Source organism: Rhinolophus sinicus, chromosome 2 (genome assembly GCF_057876585.1).
Source record: "Rhinolophus sinicus isolate RSI-liver-muscle chromosome 2, RSI-T2T, whole genome shotgun sequence".
In the NCBI taxonomy this organism is placed as follows: Eukaryota; Metazoa; Chordata; class Mammalia; order Chiroptera; family Rhinolophidae; genus Rhinolophus; species Rhinolophus sinicus.
The window spans coordinates 62,901,097-62,928,287 of NC_142502.1; the positions used below are offsets into that span (position 1 = coordinate 62,901,097).

General features: G+C 37.6%; 1 protein-coding gene across 1 annotated transcript; it reads right to left on the reverse strand.

Moving 5' to 3' along the window:
* Positions 1-6,144: 6,144 nt before the first annotated feature.
* Positions 6,145-25,417, reverse strand: SPACA1 (sperm acrosome associated 1). The gene is made up of 7 exons (XM_019743243.3): positions 25,043-25,417; positions 19,762-19,818; positions 15,473-15,574; positions 14,646-14,752; positions 13,255-13,390; positions 8,303-8,423; positions 6,145-7,775 (listed from the first exon to the last, which is right to left on the reverse strand). Exons 1-7 carry the CDS (start codon positions 25,296-25,298, stop codon positions 7,619-7,621), a joined length of 936 nt encoding a protein of 311 aa, XP_019598802.3. The 5' UTR covers positions 25,299-25,417; the 3' UTR covers positions 6,145-7,618.
* Positions 25,418-27,191: the final 1,774 nt, after the last annotated feature.

Here is a 27,191-nt window from a genome sequence, read left to right on the forward strand (position 1 = left end):
TCATCCCCCACAACTCTTTTTCCCTTTCTCTACACTCCAGTTCAGCCAGCCTTCTTTCACGTGTCATGCTCCTTCCTGACTCAGAGCCTTCACACCTGCTCTTCCTCTGCCTAGGCTCTCCTCCCCATTGACCGGGGTAATTCCTATTCAGTCTCCTTTTCCAGTTCCCCCTATAACAGCTTCACAAACAATTTCAGGTTTCCTTCAATATATTCATCCCAGTTGTGGTTAATTGTAATGTCTGTGTCTTGGGTAAATGACAAACTCTTAGAGAACAGGGATCTTCTCTCTCTCTGTCTCTCTCTCTGTCTCTCTCTCTGTCTCTCTCTCTGTCTCTCTCTCTCCCTCTCTCTCTCTCTCTCTCTCTCTCTCTCAGACACACACACATACACACACATACACACACACACAAACTATATTCCTCGTGCCTAGTACAGTACTTGGCTCATAGGAATAGCTTAATGAATGTTAGTTGAATGAAAGGATGAATGAAGAATTCTCTTGGTGAGTAAGGAATTATTTGAACACTTCACAAAATCCTGCTGCTGCATATACAGAGACCAATGTCTTGGGATCCAAAAGGAAAGACTCTTTTTGATACATAATTGCTTGGCTTGATTTACTTCAGGGATCCAAATGCAAAATTTAAGGCTTTCCCTGTGGATATTTTGGTGACTAGGAAAAGTAACAGGTGCCTAGAATTGAGTAGATGAGAACTAGAAGATGCCTCTGGCTCAGTCTGCTCGAGAGGGAAGAGATTGGCCCCTTTAATATTTAGTGGTGTGCAATGGAGACCTCATGGACCACGGCAAGGAGAGAGCCCCCTAACACACAGACAATAAGCGGCAAATGACAAAAGGTCTTTGTGAGACCTGGGGCATTTCATGGAAACCTGGAGCATATTATAATCTATTTCAATATAAAGTTTATTGATTATTTCAACCTAATGCAGTGTGGTCACAGTACTTAAGAGAGAGGAGCCCCTAGTCTTGGGAGTAGGATGATTTTAAGAAAGGCCGTCAAAGTGGGTCTGGACCAGTGGAAAGTCTAAGTAACATCCAGAGAGCTAAGAGAAAACGCGCTACTATTGTCAAGTGCTTTGCTGATTTGCTGTGTGTTATACATTGAAAGACTAGCTCACTGAGCTCTGATCTCTTGTAGACAGACCTATCAGACACTCCTGCTCCAAAGTGTATTTCTGAGTTGGTATAATATTAACATTCATGCATACTTCATTTAGTTCCACAGACCACCAATAAATTTGGAAATATTGTACCTATATCCCCTTCTTGGAGAGTAACAATGTGAAATGCACATTGATGGGGAGTCGTGCACTAAAGAAATCTTCAACTCATTTGACTATGAAAACTTATTTTTTTCAGAAAACATTTATGTGTCAGTCAGGATAGTCTTAGGAAGGTTGCTTATCAAACAACCTCTAGCCCTGTGGCTTAACATAACAAGTTTCTCTCTTTCTCATGCTATATAGTCACTGTTGGTTGATGACATTCTGTGCCATGTGGCCCTCACTCTGGGATCAAGGTGTCAGAGCAGTCACCATCTGAGCATTTCTCGTTGTTCTAGCAGAGAGAAGGTGACTGTGGAGGACAGATTCTTTCATTATGTGACCACCGTCTGTCCCGTGAGGTGGACCCAGGCTAGAACCGAGCTGACTTTCCACAGATTCTCTCTTTGTGACTGTCTGATTGTAACTGATGTTCACTTTGGTTCCTGGAGCAGGTTATTGTTCTGACCTGGTCAAGCATGTAAAGTAATTTCTATACCTGGCAGAGTTCACATCTAGTATCCCTTACTATTGCCCCATCGCTCTTACCTGTATAATTCTTTGGTGTCTGCCAAGTGGTACAGATCCAATTTGTCTTGCACATGCCCAGGACATGTCTCCTATGTAAGTTTCCCTTAAAAAACTCTGTTACTGGACTGGAGTGGCTACCCTCTTTCTTTGGTCTTTCCCTCCCTTCTGTTTATTGAGGTAGATTTTCAATCTCGGGGCTTTTTCCTGGGTCTGCATGTGCAAACAGTGAGCTCTGAAGATTTTCACAATGAAATGTTCTAGTCTGAAAGTCACATTTCAAATTTTGGCTCATAATTCATTGGCTAGAACTAGTCATATGGCCCCACTCAAACATGAGGGGCTGAGGAGGTACTATCCTACCACATGCCCACTGACAACCAAACCTTGTTAACCTGACTGAATATCGATGGTCATTGAAATACAGTTGGAAACCACTGCTGTTCATGGTTTTAAAAATAAGAATTGATAATAATTACTATTCAAGAATGTTTACCACGTAGACTAAAGTTGCATGACCATACTTAATCAGAAATAAGAAATAGAAGGCTAATTTTTTTCACTTATCTGGGGGGAGGAAGGGTGTCATAAAAAGAAAAAAAAAGATTCTTTTGGAATCTTTTATGAAAACAATTTCTTTTCACTTAAAATCTCTAGTGGAATTCTCACAACAGATAACAAAATCATTTTCTAGCCAATTTTTTATTGCTTCTCTCAAGTACAAATACTATGTAATAGAAAGCATGGATAATTCCACAACACAGCCTATTTCAGGCTGCTAGAGGAATTAATGCCCATTTACAATATCTTCTTCACAGATATGCAGAGATAATTCTATCATTAGAATTATATAAATCCCGTAATAATAACAATGAAGTTGGCATAGAATTCATCTAAACCAAAAATTAAGTGTATTTTGTGCTACTATCATAACCTCTGAAAATTAATTTCTGCTGAAGTCTACCTAATCAAGTTATCTAATGCAGTGGTATCTTGTTTGATACCATACAAAAAGGCAGTGATGTTCAGAAATAAGTACCTTGGTTTTGAGATGTTATCATCTGCATACCAACTACACTGAAGGAACTTAGTGGTTATTCAAAAGTCCTTAATTCACCGTTTCTGTGAGGAATACAGGGTATGCTAAATTCATGACATTTACTCAGCCACCTTCAAGTTCCTCCCCAGTTCTTTACACATTTCCAATATACAATCATAATTAAATTACCTAATATAGGTAAAATGCTTTGGGCAATGTTTGGAACACAGTAGTCACTAAGTGTTGTATGTTATCATTATTATTATTTCATGTCTTACAAGGGATGCTTTGTATGTCTCATGCCTTGCAGAGATGCTAAAGAATGATTGGCTTGATTTCCGGTCAAGATGGTGGAATAGGTAAATGCTGTGCTCACCTCTTCTCAGGACCACATCAATTACAACTAAACAACAGAACAACCATCATTGAGAATCACCTGAAGTCTAGCTGAACCAAAGCCTTACAACTACAGACAGAAGAAGCCACCTCAAGACTGGGAGGAGGGGCAGAGACATGGAATAGGCTGGTCCCACATCCCCATGTGACCATTAAGAATCAGGAGGGATAGCTCAGCTGCGGAGATACACCCCTGAGGAACGAGGGGTCCCAACCCCTACCCAGGCCAGGGTTTCAGTGCAGGGAAGAGAAGTCCCCATAACTTTTGGCTGCAAAAACCAGAAGAGATTGTGGCTGAGACAGAGGGCAGCTGCACTCCCAGGTGTTCCACTTAAAAAGCCCGCATACAGACTTACTCACTGATGAACTCATTCGCTCTGAGTTCCAGCGCTGGGGCAGCAGCTCAAAAGGTTCCAGAGATATACAGGGAGAAACTGAATTGTCTAGAATCAGGCTGAGGGCTGGAGGGGCAGCTTTTTCCTGAACGGAGAAGCTGGCAAAAGCCATTGTTTCTCTGTTAAGCCCTCCCTCTCCCTGCATGCAGATGCAGGCACATGCCATAACTGCGTCTCCGCCAAACTGGCTATCACCTTTCAGTTGCCCCGCCCTAGTGATTCCCTGAGACCACACCCCACACAACTTTACGGCACACCCAAGCCGCTTCCATTGGCTTTTCCATATAAATGGCCTGCCTTGGCTCATGCTGCAGACTTTCCTAAAATCTCTTAAAGGTTCACAAAACCCAAACAAGGAAGATCTGGCTTCAGTGTGTCCTGTAGCTCTGGCTGAGCAGCCCTAAGCCCAGCACTGCAACAGCCAGTCTTGTTTCATAGCTTGGCCTCTCAGGGCACGTCCAAGTACAATGTGGGCAGCAGCTATCTCTGGATTGCTTTGTGGTTCATGCCTAGTGGCTTCAGTCAGGGCACAGACTGCAGCTGAACTTGGCCTGCAGTGGTTCCCCTCTTAGGAGGCCCCAGGGCTGGTAGGCCCAGTAGCCAGCTTCAGACTAGGCCAGAGCATCACCTGGCCACCTCCAAGGATGACAAACCCACAGGGCAGACTAGGTAGGCACCAGAGCCCCACTAAAGCAAACCTTGCTCTGTAGGGTCAGCCTGTTCTTAACAGCTCCTCTGCTATAGTCAGAGCCAGTCCTTACAACCAATCAGCCTGAGGGTCAATCCCTTTGATTGACATACAAACAGCAATCAAGTCTCAACTGCAACAGGAGGGCATACACAATCCACACAGGGATACATCTGGGGCACCTGGCTCTGGTGAGCAGGGAGACTGCACCATTGGGTCCCACAGGACACCTACTACTTAAGGCCACTCTATTAAGACTGGGAGGCATAGCAGCCCTACATAAAAACAAACACAGGGAGGCAGCCAAAATAGAAAGACAAAGAAACATTTCACAAATAAAAGAACAGAACAAAGCTCCAGAAAAGGAACTAAACAAAATGGAGACAAGCAATCTACCAGACGCAGAGTTCCAAACGCTGGTTATAAGGATGCTCAGTGATCACAGTGACAACTTCAACAGACTGGAAACACAAAAATGGAGATAGAAAACATAAAAAATAATCAGAAATAAAGACTACAATAACTGAAAAGGATACATTAGAGGGAACCAACAGATTAGATGAAGCAGAAGATCAAATCAGTGATTTAGAAGGTAGCAAAAAACATCCACTCACAACAGCAAAAAGCAAAAAGAATCCAAAAAAATTAGGATAGTTTAAGGGACGTCTGGGACAATAACAAGCATACCAACATTCTCATCATAGGGGTACCAGAAGGAGAAGAGAGAGAGCAAGGAATTGAAAACCTATTTGAAGGAATAATGACTGGAAACTTCCATAATCTGGCAAAAGAAATAGACATACAAGCCCAAAAAGCACAAAGAGTCCCAAACAAGATGAACCCAAACAGGCCCACAACAAGACACATCATAATTAAAATGCCAAAAGTTTAAGACAAAGAGAGAATCTTAAAAAGCAGCAGAGAAAAGCAGTTAGCTACCTACAAAGGAGCTCCCATAAGACTACCAGCTGATTTCTAAAAATAAACACTGCAGGCTAGACAGGATTGGAAAGAAATATTCAAAGTGATGAAAAGCACGGACCTATAACCAAGATTACCTCTCAAAGCTATTATTTAGAATTGAAGGACAGATAAAGAGCTTCCTAAACAAGAAGAAGCTAAAGGAGTTCCTCACCACCAAACCAGTATTACAATGAATGTTAGCGGGACTTATTTAAGATAGAAAAAAACATCAAAGTTATGAATAATAAAATGGCAATATCTACATATCTGTCAACAATTACTTTAAATGTAAATGGAATAAATGCTGAATGGATAAGAAACAAGAACATTACATGTGCTGCCTACAAGCGACTCACTTGTATACTCAAAGTATACTCAAAATGTATACACATTTTAAGAAAGGAAATTATATTTAAATTGTTATACTCAATATATACTGATAACAAAAGATGAATACAAGTCACGTTTGACTTCTGCAATTACAAGAGGTGCTCAAAATGGTTACCATCAGTGTCCAGACACTTCTGATTACAGCAAACTATTGCTTGAGCAACGTTAACCAAACTGTCCACTTGTATATATTTTCGGCACCCTGGTAGTAATAACTATGTATGGTGTCAAATGGGAACTAGATTTATTGGGGTGATACCACATTTCCCCAAAAATAATACCTAGCCAGACCATCAGCTCTAATGCGTCTTTTAGAGCAAAAATTAATATAAGACACGGTCTTATACTACATTATATAAGACCCGATCTTATATTAAAATAAGACCGGGTCTTACATTAATTTTTGCTCCAAAAGACGCATTAGAGCTGATGGTCTGGCTACTTCTTATTTTCAGGGAAACATGGTAGATGGGAGGGGGTGAGGGGCAGGGTGTAAAAGGTAAAGGCATTAAGTACAAATTGGGAGTTATAAAATAGTCACAGGGATATAAAGCAAAGCATAAGCAATATAGTCAATCATATGGTAATAACTACAAAGATCAGACAATTAAGTTCACGAACTCATCCTAGAAAAAGTGCTACATACCTCATTGCTGAATATCACTGTGGTCACCTTTGAAGGCTCCCCTCGGGAAGCTATGCACCAATGCCAGTGCCTGGTCCACCCTTCAAAGCAATTTTGGAACTCTTTTTCTGGAATGGCCATCAGACCTGTTGTCGCATTACCCTTGATATCCTGAATGTCATCAAAATATTTTCCTTTCAATATTTCCTTTATCTTCGGGTAAAGAAAGAAGTCATTGGGGGCCAGATCAGGTGAGTAGGGAGGGTATTGCAATACAGTTATTTGTTTACTGGCTAAAAACCCCCTCAAAGACAGTGCTGTGTGAGTTGGTGCACTGTTGTGATGCAAGAGCCATGAATTGTTGGGGAAAAGTTCAGGTCATCTAACTTTTTCACGCAGCTTTTTCAGCACTTCCAAATGGTAGACTTGGTTAACTGTTTGTCCAGTTGGTACAAATTCATAATGAATAATCCCTCTGATATCCAAAAAAAGGTTAGCAACATTGTTGCAACAAGTTCACGAACTTACTTGTCAGACCTCATTTGTATAGTGTTAGGTGGGTACTAGACTAGTCAGGGGGATCACTTCTTAAATTATGTAAATGTCTAACCACTATGCTGTACACCTGAAATTAATATAAAATAATATTGAATATCGTAGTTGAGAAATTAACAAACGTGAGGAAAAGGTGAAGGGGAATAAGAGATTCAAATTTCCAGGTATAAAACAAGTAAGTCATGGGATATAACATACAGCATGGGGAAGTGAATAATGGTTGCTGGACTTGTGATCACTTCTTTAGATTATAAATGTTGAATAACGATCGTGTACACTTGAAACTAATGTAATATTGGATGTTAGCGGTATTTTAATAAAAATCTTAAAAATTATATAAAACATGATTAGCTTTAGCAAGTTCAAACCAGTGTTCCCAGCAGAGGGAAAGTCTAATATGCAAGGCATCTTCTACATTACATTCTTCTTGCTTGAGACAGAATAGGAAAATCAACTTAGAAGTGATCAAAGTGATAAAAAATGTGTTAGAAGATTTTGTTTGTGTGTATCTCTAGATAAATGTACCAAGTGATCATCTGAAATGGTAAATGTTGAAAACAAATTAAAAATAGTTTTTGATAACTCCATCACAAAGATGCACTGATTAAAACAGCCTCTTCTTATATTGTATTACCTTTAGACTGTGGTAAATCACCTGCAATATTATTAAAGTATTTCGCTATATATTTTATTTTTATAATAATGAATCTGATATGCTTGAATCTCCTTTGGTTTGTTATATATCATCCATACATCATTCATTCCATTCACTTAAGGCATCATCTTCCTGTCCAGGTATTTCTGTTGGTGATTGGTCAAAAGAAGTTGAATCTTTGTATCTCGTTGAACTCAGCTCAGAATGCATCTCAGCAGCTGAGGCTTTTGGCCCCCAGATAGCCTTAACTGCCGCCCTGGGAGAAAAAACAAAAACAAAAACAAAAAACTCTCTTAAGAATCTATTTCTGTTTAGTTTTCTCTATATAAAAGTGCATCCTTAGTCACAATATATTTCCAGTTTGTGGTGCAACAGTTGCATTGTGATAATAGATGAGCCCTCAGATGTACCAGGGTGTGATACTCATGAAAGTATTAGAAATATTTTCATATAAATGCATTGGTAGGTTATAATTAACCAAATGTTAGACTTGTGATAACTACAACTGACAACACAAATATTCATTCAATAAACTTTTTTTTTTAGCAACTACTATGCAAAAATTTAAAAATTGCATTTAAAAGCTCTCTCATGACTGGGGAAGCAAGTCATGAGATTAGGTAGCCTGAACTAGGACAGTCACGGGAGGAATTAAGGGAGTTGGACGGTTTGAAGACACATGTGAGAAGCATCAATGACAGGGCTTTCAATTCATGGGACAAGGGAGGGGCAGATAGAAGGACATCAGTCCAGGGTGAGACTCAGCTTCAGTCCTTCACCTACCAGTTTATAATTATGAAGATCAGCACAAAGATCACAAATATGCAGATAACTACTCCTATGGTCAGCACAAAAACTAGGACTGCATCAGTGTCTGGTTGCCTTGATCTTTTCATCTGTAATTCTAGAGAAAACACACACACCTGATGATTATTACTACTGGAAAGAAAAAAAAAAGAAATGGACATCTAAATGGAAACTTTATATCTGAAAAACAACTCTAGAAAAAGAATCAGTGGAAAGAAAATTATTAACTAACTTGTTCTGCATGTTTAAAATGTCAGTTTCAAACATGCAGAAGTTGAAAGAATTTGACAATGAACATCTTATAGTCCCACCACCTACGGTAGCTACTACCATCAATATTTTACTATTTATTCATGCTTCTATCAATCCATTGATCCATCTTATATTTTTGATGCATGCCAACATAATTTGCTGTCTGTACACTTTTCGCAAAATTTTTCTCAACAAGCATATCATTAACTAGAGTTCAGTATTTATTTATATATTTTCTTTTGACGTAAAATTTCAGATCAAAGAGCTGAAAGATCCTAAATGTACATTTGTTTAATTTTGGCAAATGCAAGCACACATGTGTAATTTAAACCCCCTATCAAGACACAAAATATGAGTATACCCCAAAAAGTTCCCTCGAGCCTCTCCCAGTTAATCCCTACCCCATCCTCCGGAGGCAAGTACTGTCCTCATTTTCTTTTTCACCATAGATTAGTTCTGCCTGTTCCAGAACTTCATAGAAACGGAAACATAGGCTATGTACTCTTTTGTGTAAGGCTTATTTATTCAGTATATTTTAGAAATTCACCCATGTCGGCACATGTATCACTAGTTTTTTTTCTGTTTGTTTGTTTTTTGTTTTTTTATTAATGAGTAGTATACCTCAATTTGTTTATAATTTGTTTATATATTCATTCTCCTACTGATGGACACTAAGAGTGTTCCAGTTTGGGGCTATTATAAAGTAACTGCTATGAACATTTCTGTAGAAGTCATTTTGTGAACACACATTTTCATTTCTTCTGGATAAATACCTAAGAGTGGAACTGCTGGGTTATAGGGTAGAGGGACACTTACTTTTCCAAGAAACTGCAAGATCTTTTCCTAAATTGATTGTACTGACTGTACATGTTTTATAATTATTTTTCTCCCAGATTTTGGCTTTCCTATTTATGTTTTAATGGTTTCTTTTAACGAACTGAAGTTTTTAACTTTAATGAAGCCTACTTTATCAATGTTTCCTTTTATGGTGATTGTTTTCTGAGTCATATCTAAGAAACCCTTGCCTACTCCTGAATCATGCAGATATTCTCCTATGTTTCCTTTTTAAAGCTTTATGGATTTAGTTCTTACATCCAGCACTATGCTACATCTTTAATTTTTGTATATATTGTAAGGGACGGTATAGAAGCTCATTCTTTTTTATACAAATACCCACACACCACTTTTAAATCAGTCATTCTTTCCTATATCTTTCTGCTCTTCCTGAAAATAAGGCTATTAAAGAGACAAAGCCAGCCTATCATATAACATTGTTACATTGTAATTGGTGAAAAGCCAATTTACATCAAGTATTACTCATTTTGTGAATTATACAGCTTTCTTGTGGCTCTTCCTGGTCCCTAAATCACACAATCATAAAATATTTAGGTGGGGAAGGACAAGGGATGCAACTGTTGAATCATACTGACAAGTAAAACAATGTCCAAGGAGATTTAATAATTTCTGCAAGCTATGTTTTATGTATTTTAAACATTTAATTTTGGTAAGTACCACTGTATCAGAAGTAGTCTACTATATGGACAATCTCAACCGTTTATTTGTCCGAATTTTTCTTTCTACACTTTAAATACCACAGAGTATAATTTTCCATTTTCCTTAGTAATTCTAGAGTTATACACTCAATTTAATGATCGCCAAATAGTTCCACATATGATAGAGAAATTACATGATATTTATATTCCAACGTTGTTGGACTTTAAAAATCTTTTTACTTTTGATAATTTTAGGTTTACAGAAGCAGAGGGATTTTTAAGCTCAAATAAAAGACATGTTTTAGGATTAAAACCTGAGAAGAAATCCAAAATTCCTTTCCATTTATCCACTACCCCAACACTAGCCAAGACAGGGTGGAGAATGAGGGGTATGAAGATTTCAGCTCATTTCAATAGTAGTCTTCTTGCAAGGGTCACTTAGATTACTTTCATATTGTGGACAGAAAAGGAGGTTCTGTGGAAAGTAATCTCACGTGGTGATCTAGTCATAAATTCCTAATTGGGCAGGTCACAGTGGGTATCCATGCCCCAGGGTATATAACTTTTTAGCAAAAGGTTTATCTTTGCCTTAACCAAGCCCTGTCCATTGTTTCTGTGCATCTAGCTAGGTTAACACATCTTTGAAATAAACCTTAAAACACCCCCAAGACAGCACATATTCTTAACTATCCTGTAATCCCATCCCTTGTTGCTTCCTCCCAACCTCATGTAATCTCCCCTATGTTCCCTCCTTAATCTCAAATGCATAAAAAAAATTGCAAACCGTTATTTTCGGAAGCATTTATCTCAGTCGGTTGAGCTCTGACTTCCAGGTGTATCCTCTTTCAGGCTCAAATAAATTTTTATAAAAATTCTCTATAAGTTTGGACATTTCTTACATGGACAATAGCTAATGACAACAAAAAAAGTTGCATTTCCTATTGAAATTTTCTAATGAAAAAATAGGCTGAATTTTGATGCTCTCACTTTTTACTAAAACTAAGCCTATGTCTGTATTAGTTTCCTAGGGCCACCATAACAAAGTACCACAAACTGGTTGACTTAAAAACAACACAAATGTATTGTCTCATAGTTCTAGAAGCCAAAATTCTGAACACAAGGTACTGGCAAGGCCATGCTCCCTCCAAAGACTCTGGGGGAGCATCCCTCCTTTCCTCTTCAGCTTCTGGTAGCTGTCCCTTGGCTGTAATCTCTGACTCCGTTTTCATAAGACAACTCTGTTGTCTTCTCCCGCCAACCCTCCCCACCCCCCATGTGTCTCTGTGTCTTCACATGGCATTCTCCTCTGTCTCTCTCTATCTACATCCACACTTTCCTCTTCTTATAAAGACACCAGTGATATCAGATCAAAAACCCACTCTAGTATGTATGTATGACCGTATCTTAACTGAACTAATTCTATCTGCAATGACCCTGTTTCCAAATATGAGGTTCTACAAGTTAGGACTTGAAAATATCTTTTTAGGGGAAATACAATTCAATCCAAAACAATGCCTAATTATGAAGGACAACTACTGTGGAAGTGAAAAATCTAATATGACAGGAAATTTTCATTAACTAAATCATATTTACCCTAAAAATATTCAAGTATGTATTTGTTTCAAGCCAGTACCATATTGTGTGCACATTTATAGCCAACACAGCTGTTTGATGTCTAAACAACCAAAAGGGTCTGTCACATGGTGTACCCAATTGTCATTTAAAAAAGAAACTAATAGATATCAAAGTGTTTTGAAAACACTTTATTGTTTAACCAGTGCATGTATTGAGATGGCAGAGCTACCCCATCAGCCCTAGCGTGCTACGGGAGAAGAATCAACTTTGTCTCACTTAAGGGCTGACATTTTGGGGTCTGTGTTCCAGCCCTTAGCTTACACACTATCAAATGCATGTTGCCTTCTAATCACGGAAAGAGCTAACCACTGAGTTGTCTTACAAGGACCAGGCTATGAGGACAAAAACTGAGAATGGCCCCCAAAACTTTTGATGGCCTGAACTAGGACTCAATTAGATATTTTTCAGTTTGATGATGCTTGGTCCTTTTTTGCTTTTGTAGCACCTTGTTGAAATTATCCTTTTAATAACACCTGATATCCAACATAGGCGTAAGATTATTAGCCTTCACTATAAAGATGTTTTTCAAAGACACTATGCAACACATCAAAAAAAGTTATAGTTTATTTTTAAAAACCACCCCCCAAATAGTTTAGCTTGTTTTCATTTCAATAAAAGGTGCTATGTTGTTGTACGGCATCTCTAGACTACAGCATAAATTCTTCACTTAGGATTAAGAAATAGCTTCAAGAAATCCATGAACTCCCTTAAAATTACAGGTAACTTTTGGCATGTTTGTAAATGTGGGCATTTTTCTGGGAAAAGCCTCTTGAGCTTGATTGGATTCCAAAACACCCTATGACCAAACCCCCACACTCACAACAAAGATGACAGCAACAATAAAAACAGTTAAGAGCAACTGAACAAAAATAAATAATTATTTGGATATAGACGACATCATAGTTTAAATTGAAAGGACATGCACATGAATCCATTTCACAAGGGAAGTAATTTCTAACATGTAAAATTACATTCAGGACAAGATTTGCCTTTTGTGACATATCGATGACTATTATTGTTTCATCAAAAACATTTTCTTTAAATGAATAATTTTCAGAGAGACATGCCTTGACATAATGTTTCTTAATTTTATTTACTTTACTGTACAAAAATTTTTGTTAGCATACATAAGAATTCCATGTATCCATTTTCACTTTCGTGATAGAAGTAAAAGTAAGAATATAATACAAGTTAGAGGACTATTCTTTGGAGATACTTCAGAAATACACCAGATTCCCCAAAGTAAGGCACACCTGGCTTTACTTTGTGAAAAATAAATTAAGCACTACCTTGTGAGAAAGTCTAAATGGTATAAACCAGTGGTTCTCACATTGTGGTCTCCCAGTAGCACCTGGGAACTTGTTAGAAACGCAAATTCTTGTGTCAGCCCCACCCAAAATCTACCGAATCAGAAACTTGGTGGGTGGGGTTATGGATCTGTGTTTCAATAAGCCCCCCCCACCCCCCCACCCCCCCACCCCCCCAGGTGATTTTGACCCTCTTTAAAGTTTGAGATATGAGGAAACCAAAACATTGCTGGGCACTTACCATTTGTTGTATAGATTGTGAATTTAATAGATGCTACTATTTCATTATTATCAAAGGTATCACACTGGAAAGCCAAGGGGTGGATTTCCCTGTGTACATCCAGGATTGCTGAATCATTTGCAAGTACAATGGGTTGCTATTTTAAAAGAAAAGAAAGTATCAACACTCTTCATGTAAACATAAGATCAGGAAACAATTTTATTTCCTGTAAAAAAGAGTCATTGTCTCTCAGTCTGGGACAGTAATTAATTATGCACATGAATTTTACAGTCAGACAAACCAGACATCAAGTACCAATGCTACCACTTCCTGCCTGTATGACCTAGAATAAGTTACTTTCTGCATTTCAGTTACTTATCTGTAAAATGGGTGTGTGATAGAAATTACCTTATAGGATTGCTTTGTGTGTTAAAAGGAACACTAACACTCGGCGTACGTCTGTGTATAGAGCATTTATTATGAACACAAAATGGACGCTAATAATTCTGATAGCTACGTCAATCACAAAGTGACAGCAATGCCAGGGCATCATGTGAAAGGAATGCCTAGTGAATGCCCTAACCAGATAACTCCAGATGCAGAGTGGAGTGTGACCATCTGGACGGCTTTATGGGTCTGCAGATGGATGCACCGCACCCAGTGTTGAACATAAAATCAGAGCTCTTTGACGGCTCATCGCCCAGGCCTCACTGATGAGCTGACAGCCGCATCTGCACTCATCCCAGACAGAGATCTTGAAGCCGTCTCTGGACTGTCTCACCAGCCCAGCCTGAGGCCCAACGCTACGAACCCCAGTACCATAGGTACTCTTGCTGAACACCAGACTCTCATCCTGCTGTCGTAAGACCCTTGCCTAACCCTACTGCTTGCAAACCGGTGTGACCCTCTTGTGTGAAACTGCTCTACCCTGACTATTGGAGGCTATCCTCTGGCCAGAGCCTTGGTTAATGCCTGTGGTAAACCGAGTCAGTAGGACTAGATCCAGGGCTTTATTCTAATAAAGGCTGACATTGTGGAAAGACACAAACCTGGGTGAGACTGCTACTTTGATAACCACATCCCTCTCACGACAGTCTGGCACTTAATAAGCCCTCAATTAATGTTAGCTACTGTTATCATTACATAACTCTTATGTATACAAATGAAAACCTTGCTCCAAAATAGACTACTTTATATAAAATGGAGGTTTTTAAATTCTGATAACTAACCCTAAAACATATATAAATATATAAATAATGAAAAAACTTAAATCCTAGTAACAATAAAGTTGTATGATTTTAACTTCATTTTTGCAAACTTCTTTTAAAGACAGTTTTCTGACAGTCATCAAGCACTGCGAAACAAATTTTATCACTCACTAGGAAGCACCAAATTACATATTCATTACTCACTTGGTTTGGCCTTAGAAGTTTCCAAACATATTTGAAACGATTTACAGGCGATGTATGAACACATGCCAATTTAGCACTTTCAAGGCTTTCTGATATTGGTTTACCCCCTGAAAAAAGGAAAAATTAAATACACATATACCATGGGGCACTGCAAATTGCTTTATAAACCATATTACTTTTAAAAGCCACCTCCAATTTCAAAATCAATTATATGCTGGAAGTTATCAAATGTATTGAGTGTTTGGGTGTAGAAGAACAGAGAGGAGTGATGGGTGCAAAGATGAAGTCACCAAAAGCAGCAGGTGGGAGACACCACAGCTATCTGCTCCTTCTGCAGAATAAATTGTGAAAAAGAGGTATAGTAAGGGCAACCAACTTAGTGATCGTATAAGCTTTGAGGTCTACTAGTGGCTTCCAATTTACTGGTTAGGGGCCTCTATTAGAAATATTGAAATCTCAGAATAGTGTACTTTGATATAGAACATCTCTTAAAGTTCCCAATTTAGGGTGGACCAATCTACTGATATAATGGCATGACTAACATGTCCAATGCATTTCACTATAGGACAGCTTGACCACAGGCCCTGCGTACAATAAGGTTACAGTGTATCCCAGAGAATATATGTTAAATGTTAGACATCATTGAAAAATATAAAGCAACAACAGAAAGTAACTCAGAGCTGCAACTATCTAGAGAAATGGAATTTTAAGTTTTATTACAATTTCCTTTCAGTATAGCAGTTCTTCACGGCAACCTGAGATTAAGGCTATCTCCCCAGAGTAAACTCTTTCCCCCTCCGTCTCCCCACCAACAGAGTCCAACTCACAGCCACAGTCTACCGGTCCATGGCATTCTTCCACCCGGACAATACACTTAGATTCACCTCCAGGGCATCCATTCGTTAATATAACTTCTCTAATACCAACACCTTTGGTAAAAGAAATCAGCAAATGTTAAGAAAACTAATTCCAGAGAATCTTTTTTTTTTCCATCTAGATCTCTTTTGAGACTTTTCTTCTAATTTCAGAAATTAAATTCCTAAATTCAAGGTGATAACATTTAGAATGCTTCTAGGCTTCTCATTTTGAATTACTTCATAAAACAGCATTACCAAAGCAAGTTACATGAAACACTAGTTCCTCTGGTTGTTACCGTAAGAAAAAGAATTCCATGATTATACACATTTGAAAACGATACATTAAATAAAATTAAAGGGACCTCTTTACTACACAATTTGCGGGAGACTTTTAATATGCTAATAAATTAACGTGCTATTGTGTATAAACTTTCATTGATCTAAGATGTAAAATTTTTGTATTCTAACATCTTTGAAATCAGAATGCATCTTACAATTGACAGCATGTCACAAATTGGCAGCATTTTTCCTTTTGGGGGGGGGTGTATAAAATGTGCTTCTTACAGCCAATAAATTCTTAGATTTAATGAAACACAGTAGTACACAGGATCTCCCAAATTTATTTGACCATGGAACTTTTAGGAGGGAGAGGGGGATTTGGGGGATTGGGATTTGGAGGAAATTCCAAAATCACATTTTAACATAAATAATGCTTTTTAATATTTAGATTGGTAATAAATATAGCAGGACAAAGTATTTATGATCAAATCTCCATTTCCAACAAGATATTCTCTTTAGAATTGCCACACATTTTTATAACAAGAAATCAAGTCTTTACTAACTGATTTCAAATTTCCACTGAGTTTGCCTTTCATCACCAGAATTGAGGGAGATAAAATGCTGCAGCAGTGACATGCTGAACATGTCCTGTGACAAATGACTGTGGACAAAAACGGGCACACATACTTAACCTGACAAGCTCCAGAGAGGTCTGCATGGCAGGCCTTACAAACTCAGGGACCAAAAGTAACCACAGAGGATGGTTTGAACATAAAAATTCCTAACTAAAAGCGGGTCATGGAGGGTAGTCACGTCCTAGGCCTGTAGCTTCCTTGACAAAGGTCAGTCTTTACCATAAGAGAGTCTTTTTGCATCTAAGATAACATACTTTTGAAATGTCAGAGTAATCTTCTTTTCCAGACCCCTTAAGGCCCAACCTTGGGACAGGAGAATATGAGATCACATAACCCCTCATCGTTGTACTGTACCCTGCATACCATCTGTATGTGCTGTGGACGTTTATTATGAACTACTCTGCACTCACCAATGTGTCTCTCTGTTTCACTTTTTATCCAATCCCAGAGATTTCCCTGGTTTGATTTCTCCTGCCCCCTTAATCTACTACGAATGGATTTCATGTAACCCTCTTTACATCTCCTCCTTTTATTCTAATGTATAAAATAAGCTGCAAAATTGCCATTCTCTGGAGCATTTTCTCAATCCCTTGAAATTTTGCTTCCTGGCAATTGTCAGTTTGGCTCAAATAAACTTATAAAAATTCTCCACATGTTTAGACGTTTCTTACGTCGACATGACCTATAATGACGACATAGTCATAGGCCAAGGAACTGTCCATCTTGGTTTCCTTGTCTCCCAGATTTCCTCTTTCAACTCCTACAAGGTGTTAATCCTAAAACCCATTCTCAAGGGCAAGGGAAAGTTGAAATTTACAACAGTGCTTCTCAAAGTTCAGAGTACATGCAAATCACCTGGGGATCTTCCTAACATGAAGTTCTGATTTGGCAGGTCTCAAGTAGGTCCTGCGATTCTGCATTTCTAACGAATTCCCAGGCAATGCTGATGTGGCTGGTCTCTGGACCAAACTTTGAGTAGCAAGGAAGAGGATTCCATATGAGATAAGGAGATAGAAGGTTGGAAGATAAACGGTCTCTTTTGATTAAAAGCAATACCTAAGAATGACTACAGTATGGCTCAACTTGAATTTATGAAAGGTACTTCTCTAGAAGCACAGAGTTATTCTGACATATATAAATATTTTTCAAGCAGGTGTTTTATGTATTTATTTATTTAACCAAATACAGTTCATTGCGATGATGTGTGTAGGTGTGAGCTTTTATGTTCAGTCCAAGTAAAACTTAAAAAATCTGTCTGTGTATTCCAGAAAAAGAAAACTTTTTGACTACTAAAATACTGTTTTGCACTACAGCACTACAGCATTTTTTCCTCTGTATAGTTCTGTTATAAATGGAAAAGATTTTTAAATATTTAAAAAATATCTTAGATGTGAACTATTGCATTTTCTGGTTTATTTTCCCCGTTAGAACTTATCACTGTCTGATATATTACATATATTACATATTATTTATCACTTTATCCCAACTAAAATACATACTGCTTGAAGGCAGATTTTTCTCTGCTTTGTTCACTGCTGTATTCCCAGTACTAAAACAATGCCTACCGCATACGTGTTTCCCCAAAAATAAGACCTAGCAGACCATCAGCTCCAATGTGTCTTTTGGAGCAAAAATTAATATAAGACCCAGTATTATATTATATTATATTATATTATATTATATTATATTATATTATATTATACCAGGTATTATATTATACCAGGTATTATATTATATTATATTATATTATATTATATTATATTATACTCGGTCTTATATTAAAATAAGACCGGGTCTTATATTAATTTTTGCTCCAAAAGACGCATTAGAGCTGAGGGTCTGGCTAGGTCTTATTTTCAGGTAAACATGGTAGTAGTAAAAAGTTTTTTAAAAGCCCCCAAAACAGAGAATCATTTGTTGAATGAACAAATGTAACATATAATTTCTGAAACACATCCTTAAATAATAAGATTAAAACCATATCATTTGTTATGAAAACAATTCTCTTATGAAAATTTCTCAAGCAGCAGAAGAAAGACATAAATTGCAAATAAATAATCACAGGTTTATTACAGGCTTAATTTTTTTTCACTCATTAAGAAGTTAAGGTGAAAAACAGGTTTAAAAACTATCTCAAGAGACAAAGAGTAGAATGGTGGTTTCCAAAGGCTGAGGAAGGGGGAAGTGGAGAATTAGTGTTTAATGAGTGGGGAGGTTTCAGTTTGGGATGATGAAAAAGTTCTGGAGACGGATGATGATGATGGTCGCACAATAATGTGAACGTGCTTAGTGTCACTGAATTGGACATTTAAAAATAGTTAAAATAGTAAGTTTTATGTTTACCTAACACAGTTTACCAAACACACACACACACACACACACACACACACACACACACACACACATAGCTATTGCAAATAAAAACAATTCAAGTATAATTTTTGACAAAAAAAAGTCATTCTGATCAAGATATTCATGGATTTTTCTGTCCTCTTACCCTCTGGTTTTTGTCTTTCCCTCCTATTACTGTCTTTTTTTTTTCAAGGCAGATTCTGTTTAGAATAAACTTAATTTCATTGTGAATTATCTATTATCTGCTCAGCATGCTAGTCTATTGTGGTTCTCAAAGTGGTTCTCAAAAGATGGTCTTGTAACCAGCGGCATCAACTTCACTTGTGAACTTGTTTAGAAATATAAATTCTTAGGCCCCTCTGAAGGCCTAGTGAGTTCGAAACTCTGGGGTAGGCCCAGCAATCTGTTTTAACAAGCGCTTCAGGCACTAAGGGTGAACAGTTAGTTTGAGAAACACTGGTCTATTATAGAACACGTGTTGCCTTAAGCCAATTCTCATGTAAGAGATTTTATGGCCAATTTCCATCCATGGAATCATCAAAATAAGTCACAGTCCCTGAATATTATGTTCCCCACAAAGCCAATCCTCTTTTTTCCAAGATATGACATATACATCAGAGAAATGTAGAATTTAGAACAGACTATTACAAATAAGCAAATTTCATAGATTTGCCACCAAAGTATGTGGGAAGACATCTGTGAGATTCATTGGAAGATCTTTCATCTTCTGAACATCTGTGAGATAAAGAAAATTTTACTTTGGTTGAAGGCAGTTTATGTGACAAAAAATACAGGGAGCTGGCTTAAAATAAGACTTAGAACTGATATATGCAACCTTTTAAAGAAATCAGTTTCCATTTTGTGTGCAAATTGGAGTCATTAGAAATAGAAATCAATGAGAGAGTACAAAAATTACAAATACAAACTGCCACAGTTTTTACCATTCCTCCCCCCCAAAATTACGATATTGTTTATGTGCTCTATGCTACTTACCACATGTAACGGTGCACATCCCAAATTCTACTTCTTTGACTGCTGTCGAATTTGAAACTAAACGTAAAGTGCAAAACACATTATTTAACTATATTAAAATTATTCTAAGTGCAAAACTCTTACTTGGGAATGGAGGATGCAAGTACTTATCATGTGGGAAGCAGATATTTTAAATTTTTTATTAAATCAGAAAAGCAGTACTATTCTTAGTATATCTTCTATTATTGTTTAAATAAAAAGAAGCCTAAGCCTTTAAAGTAATAAATTATGAAATAACTTGCAAATAAAGTTTATATTTAAACCTTGAGTATAACTTAAAAATAATTTTTTAATTAGTTTAATACATGGTGAGTTAAAGTTCTATAGAAGGTCAGAAAAACACAAAAAAGCCAGCTAATTGTAAGGTCTAATTTTTTTCTAGTCCCTATTTCTCAAAAAAAAAAAAAATTGGATATATCATTTCCATCCAAAACAGAAGTCTTTATACCACGTGTTCATTAAAATCATGTTATAGGTTGGTTCTACTCATTCTCAGGTTAAGATAGTAAATTATTCCTAAGAATTTATTTCAACACTTTATTTAGCAGGATAATTTAGGAATATAAAAGTATTTAAGCAGTTAAATATCATTGGTTTTAAATGACATAATGTGTTTCTTTTTCTAATCTTTCTGAAATTTGGCATGAATTCCACTAGCTGTGTAGTATATAACCAATTCTCCATAGCTCAGATTAGGATGAAAATCTCAACAGAAAAAATATTAATGAAGTATTAGAAGATAATTTTTAAAAGTCATTGTATCGTGAGGCAATACTATTACATGGGAAAGTGCACTGAAGTCCAAATTACTGCTTCTACCACTAATTAGCTGTTTTGAGTTTGAATAAATTACTTAAACTGTCAGGCCTAGTTAACCTTCAGTAAAATTTGAAAAAGGATAAGCTGTCTTATTTGACAACTATGAGAATTAAATGAGAGAATGTGTATGAAAACATTCTGTAACTTGTTTAGAGCTATAGGTATGCTTAAGATATAACTTCACTCACACTCATTTCATACTTATTGACTTTATATAATCCTAAATTCTTTTTTGTATTTTGATTACTGTAAAATACTTTCATAAACACCTCTATTCTATACTTATATGCACCAAATACAGTGCCTTGAATACATAGTAAGCACCAGTATATATGTTAAGTAAATCAACATTGACTATTAAATAAATTATTTGGACTATCACAATCAATTTTGAATTGACATTTTTGCTTGAAATGCTTGGATACTTTCTGCTGGAAACATATGATATATAAATTAAAAGCCAAATCTTGAATATAGAAAACACAGGTAGGAGAATGAGTACTAGACTTTTTAAAATAACCTCTTTTCGAAAACCATTTAAAAAATTACTTAATCAGCTCGATTATTCACTGCCTATGCTACTTTGGGAAGGTTACTTAAGTTCTCCTAACTTTAAAAAAAGAAAGAGAGAAAGATTTAATCAGATTATTTTCAGAGTCCCTTTCCTCTTTGAGTATTGAGTGCCCATTAAGTCATTCAATGACTTCCTTTTCTGATGAGGATCCTACAATGGTGGGACAAGGGAAATTATATGTATCTGGACTCCAGTGTGGCATTTGTCAAAATTTCCCGTTGTGTACCTATGAGTGAAAAGGAAAAATATGGTTTTAATGTCATTAAAGTTTTATGTGTAACTTGCTAAACAGTAAGATCTACTGATGCTAATTAATTGGTTGGTGTCAATGTGTCAGTGTCACAGGACTCTGTCTTGTTCAACATTTTTATTAATGACAGAAAATACTGAGTTCATGCTGACTGAATCTGGGGATTCTGCAAAACCACAAAGGATAGCAAATATGTTTGGAGATAAATCTGGATCTAAAGAGGACAGGGTGGAATAATGGGCAAATATAACAAAATGAAACCTGAGAAATAAAAAGTCCTGTACACAGAACTGAAAAGCCAGGTATTCCCCAGGTACTTTATAGGCTGTCTTAATTTGATAGCAGAACAGGTGAAAATAAGTGAAGTTCAACGTGAGTTCAATAGGAGTCAAGAGTGTGCTGAGTGCTCCCTAAAAATCTATTTGGTCTTAGATGTGCTGATAAAACCTTGACATCTACAATGATGCAGATCATGATCCTGCTCTTTGTTGTTCTGGCCAGATGCTGGAATGTTCTCTTCAATTCTGGATAGCACCCTTTGTTGGTATATACTATTAGAGTCCAATTTTTTAATTTTTTAGCTCCTTTTTTGAAAGTTGACTTGTAAGGTTATTTCATGATTTTTATCCTTCCATAGAAGTCTTCCAAAGAAAAAGAAAAAAATATATACAGGATAAAACTCATTTTATAGAATAAAACTCTATCTTGCAATTATTATGTAGGTCTACTATTGGTCCCTTTTATAAATCTAAGGGTAAATAGGGTAAGAATAAATTATAAATCTTAAGATTTATAAAAGGTATATGGGTATATTATAAAAGGTATAAAAGGAACAGGGGTATAAAAGGTTTATGAGTATATATCTAACATAATATCTTGGTAATTTTTCCTACATTTTGAAACACTGCTATTTCATCATCCATAATGATGGATTTTAGTACTACTTATCACCTATTCCCAACTACATTTTTAGAAAAAACTATAATAATAAAGGGAATAATGGTTGGAGTTGTCTAGAAAGATGATGTAATTGTGAAATAAATCACAGCTACTACGTCACCTTTTGTTTTCTTATTGCTTTGCTCAAAGGATCACATCATCTTTCAGGAAGATGTAAAAGAAGTCTAGAGGCACCTTTCTCACAAATTATTTTCAGCTTTCATTGAACACAGCTGAGATTTTAGAATTTTTCTTTTATTTCTTTTTGTCCATACTGGGAAAGAAAAGAAAACTGATAGAGAAAAATATTTCACAATTATTGGATGAATCAGAAGATGAACATAGACATAGAGTAGCATTCTAGATGCCAGTGATGATTGTGAAATTGATTGCATAAGCAAAATGAGAGATGGTATCTTAGATGAATATCCTATATCAATTTTCTCTAATTCAAGAGTCAATAAATGAACACTGTATTTCTAAGGATGAAAAGGATATATGGTATTCTCATCCAGTTAGTCTTTCAACAGGAAGGAGTTGATCCTGAAATATTTTGTGAAAATAAGCTAGACGATTCCTGTTTTGCTAAAAGGATATGGACAGTATTCTTTCCTTTTTTTAAGTTGTTTATACCACAAAATTTACTTGATAATGTTTGTAAACAGACAAATCAGGATGGCAGGTGTGTATACAAAGGTGATTGAAAAAAAAACCCAGAAGATGTAGAAATGAATAAATTCATTGGACCAATAATTCTAATTGTTTTATAAATCTAAGATGAACATGTTTTGCAATTATGGAGAAAGAATATGGCAGTCTTCTCAACAAAATATGTGCCTTCATAGTTTTCAAAAGTATTGTGTTTTTACAATGCAAGTGCAAAAAGAACAATAACTAGAATCTATTAGAAATGTACTTGAAATCTGGAATCAGTACTTACAAGATGGATCTATTCCAGACTCATGCATAACAACTGATGAGCTTTCAGTTGCGTTCAAAGTACTTTGCCCATATATCTTTAAAACCAGGGAAAATGAGTAAAATTGGGGGTTTTCCATGTTTAAATTCTTGTTGAAATTTCAAGCAAGTTGTTTTCACAATTCCTTTATTCCTACTTTTGTAAATTATTTGTAAAATGACTCAAAAGTAAAAAAAACAGAGTTCATGAGATAGTAAATGGTGATGACTATTTTTATACTGGTCCCCTGAGGGTTAAGAGGACAAATGTTAATAATGGCTCTGGAAATTTTCAGATGTCAGATACCTCAGATTAAAGTTCTGGATTCTCACTCTCCCCAGGAAAAAGCAGCTACGCATGAAATTGTATATATAAAAATCCAGAAGGTACATGGACTCCCTGAAGTTCACAGATAAGGAAATGAAGACTGGGAGCGAGAATAAATAACTTTCCTACATTTGAATTTGAATCTAAGGCATTCTAACTCCATCACTTGGCTTTAGCCTAAACTCTGTTTAGCATTTATAGCTAGGACTATTCCCTTGACAAGTTTAGTACTAAAATTGTTAATTCAATTACTTTTAAAACTAGAGTGAAACGCTACTGTGCTTTGTTTAAAACATGTTTTCTTCTCTAGTCCTCTTTTTCACATTTCCAAAGTCAAGGACCTCTGCAAGTTCTCTGTAATCAAGTCAGTACAAACCTCAACCCCACCATTAACCTCAGATAGCCAATTTCTTTCTGTCACTGAGGGTCACTATCTGTCATCAGGAAATAAAAAAAACGCTGATAAATATAGAACCTACTCTGTATGTATAGGAGACATGAGACTGCCAAGGATATTAAAAGAATCTCAGCTGGGTCATTTATGGGGGAAGGGAATCATTTCCCTTTAGATGGCTACAAACCTGCAACTGACCTTATACCTACTAGTATGTGAGTTACTAATCAATATAACATGTACAACAGCTTGTCAAGTTTTATTGCTTAATGAGCCAGCAGAGTAAGGCAAATTTATGTACCAAGCACAGGCTCATTCTCCCTTGGTTAACGCGTATCATCTAACAAAGCCACTGGTTGGATCCCTTGACAGATGTTATTCTAAGGCCACCCGTTCCTTTGTGGGTCGAATGTACAAATAAAACACCACACTGCAAAGGTGCTCAAGGTTAGGGCTGCAAGGAGTTGATAAAGGGCTTCTGGGCAGTTTTATCAGCATATTGGCCTATCTAGATGTGTCACAGTGAGGGGAATTCTGAATTCCATTGTGTTCAAAATCAAAGTGCAAATGTGGAAAGGAGGAAGACCTCAAGCAATTTGGAACTTCAAAATAAATCCACAATGGGAACGAAAAACTTAACTGCACAGGAAGTCAAAATAATGCCCCTAGGTGGAAGGTTACTCCTACCAATTTGGGAAAGAAAAAAAAAAAAAAAGCATCGTTTTCCTTTTCCGGAGCAATATTTAGCAGTATTTCTGTAGCAACTTCTAGAGGTGGGCTCGTTTAGCTTGCTGTGGCCTTGTAGGATTAACACACCTTTTTTCAAGGCCACTACGCATGCGAAAAATGTATACATTTGGGGCTATTTAGGACAGGGTTCTGTAGGTGTTAACACGGATAATTCTCATTGCCATCGGACAAAGCTGGGCTTTGCCCTCCAACAGGTGCCTTCGAACCCAGCAAGGAGCCTCCTACCCTCACCATCCTCCCGGGGCGCGGTCTCAGCATCGCCCATGTAGTTCTCGGGCTCTTCCTCGCCCTCGTTCTCATTCTCGTTCTCGCCTTCGGCTTCGCCTTCGCCTTCGCCTTCGCCTTCAGCTTCGCCCTCGGCGCCGCCCAAGCCGGGATCCTGGATGGCAGTGACGTTTGTCCCCCACGCGGACTGGAGGCCCGCCAGGAGCAGCCAGCCGACCGTCAGCAGCAGCCCCGCGGAGCAGCCTGCGCCCCCGGGGCTCATGCTTCTCGGCCCCGACGGCCGCCCAAGCGCAATCGCAGCCGCCCGCTCTCAACGAAAAGTGTCGAAGGAAGGAGCCGCGGGTCTTCGAAACCCCACGGCGCACCCGGGCAACCACTGCGGCGTCACAGCTCGTCACAGGCGCGCGGCCCGCCGCCTCGGCCCTCGGCGCCCGCGGAACGGGAGCGGGCCCGCCTGCGTCGCGCCGCGCGGACCACTTACGACGGCGCCCCGGCCGCGGCTTCGCCTTCCGGCGCTCGTGCGGCGCCGCCCCTGCTCGCGTGGCCTCCTGAGCTACCCGCTAACCGCCGCCTGGGCCTTTCTCGCTCACCCTGCTTGCTCCTGAAAGACATTCGTCCTTCCTACGTTTACTCCTCGCTGTGACTCCGTCTACGTGTGACTTGGTTTCAGATTCCTTAAGCAGAACACGCAAGTCGGCGCGTATCAAGATGGAGTCCTCACAGCCTGATGGAGAGTATGGTGCCGCCAGCTAGTTCCGTCTCTGCAGATGAGTCTTGACTTACAGGTGATATAGGGGCGCACGTCCTTTGATCTAAACACTAGTGTTATTGTAGCTCGAGCATGTAATTACATTTTAAGATTTTGTGCAGTGCCTTCAGCTCTGTGTGGGGCTTCATTGTGCTAGATTGGGGAGCTCGGAGAGAGGAAGGGCGAGGGTCCAACTATTGTCAAGCTGGTTCTTCTCCATTCTGTGTTTGGCTAGCGGATGCTTTTGGAACCAAATATCAGACTTAAACGTTGCCCCTGTTAATTTCTGATCTCTTGCTTTTGACCTATTTTTTAAGCTTCCTTGGTATTCTTTTGAATCCTGATTCTGTTGTCTTAACATATTAGATATTTCTCCCAAGTTTGATTTGGAAAATATGTCTCCTTAAGGTCGCTAACAAAAATATTAAAAAGGGCAACGAGCAACTGTAGGGCACCAAGAGATTACTCTGACAATGATCCACTAATTTACCATTGATTTAACCCAAGAGTCAATTATTTTACCAAAAAGGAGCCATATTTTTTACTAGAGTTGATTCAGACTAGAAGCAAGAATACCTTGGCATTCCCACTTGAATCAGTAGAAAATCGTAGAAGGAAATGTAATTCCCCACAGCTTCTTGATGGTGTTCAGTATCAATATGTCCAGTTGTGCCATAGAAAGAAATAAAGTTTGGTAGATTCCGTTGATTGATGTTCATTTCAAGAAGCCTGCTCTATTCATTCAGATTTCTTCTTTAGGAATACAATCACAGACCCTTTGAGTCAGAAAGAAGCTTAGAAATCATCTACTACTCCAAGACCCTGATTTTTAAATGAGGAGATAAAGAACTGGATAGATTAAATGTCTCACTCAGAATCATCCAGCAAATGATTTGCAAAGCAGGATCTCACCAGCCAGATCTCCTGAATGCTCATCCAGTGCTTAGTGATTCGTATAATTTAAAGTTAACAATAAAGAAGCATTCATTGGGGTGTTTGGGAGTCAAGAGTTCAAGCACTGAAAAAAAATAGGGTTGAATTTTTTATCTTGTTATTCCAAGTTTGATTTGATCTAATAGCTACAATGTGGTAGTAAGAGAATATTAATGAGTAGGAGGTTCAATGGATTTATATCTGGGCTTGTAACAAACCTCATTTGGCTATGTTTCTATATACTATCCTATACTTTGAGGTTTAATGTCTAAATTCTTAAGATTCATGGGATAAAGAGTAACCTACTACAAAGTGAACTTGAGGAATAAACTCTGGCTTTTGGAACATATGTATATCTGGCCTCAGTAGACTAACAGGTAAGCAAGTAACAAAAAATACTAAGAGAGTCTTCAGATCCACTTATAACAAAAATAGATTATTTGAAACAAAAGTAGAAACTTTTATTTGAATTTT

Coding starts and splice junctions, on each gene's coding strand:
- SPACA1 (XM_019743243.3), bottom strand. CDS start 25,298: ATGAGCCCCGGGGGCGCAGGCTGCTCCGCGGGGCTGCTGCTGACGGTC. Junction 15,575..19,761: donor GATGTGCACCGTTACATGTG/GTAAGTAGCATA, acceptor CTTTTACCAAAG/GTGTTGGTATTAGAGAAGTT. Junction 7,776..8,302: donor ATCTTCATAATTATAAACTG/GTAGGTGAAGGA, acceptor TTTTTCTCCCAG/GGCGGCAGTTAAGGCTATCT.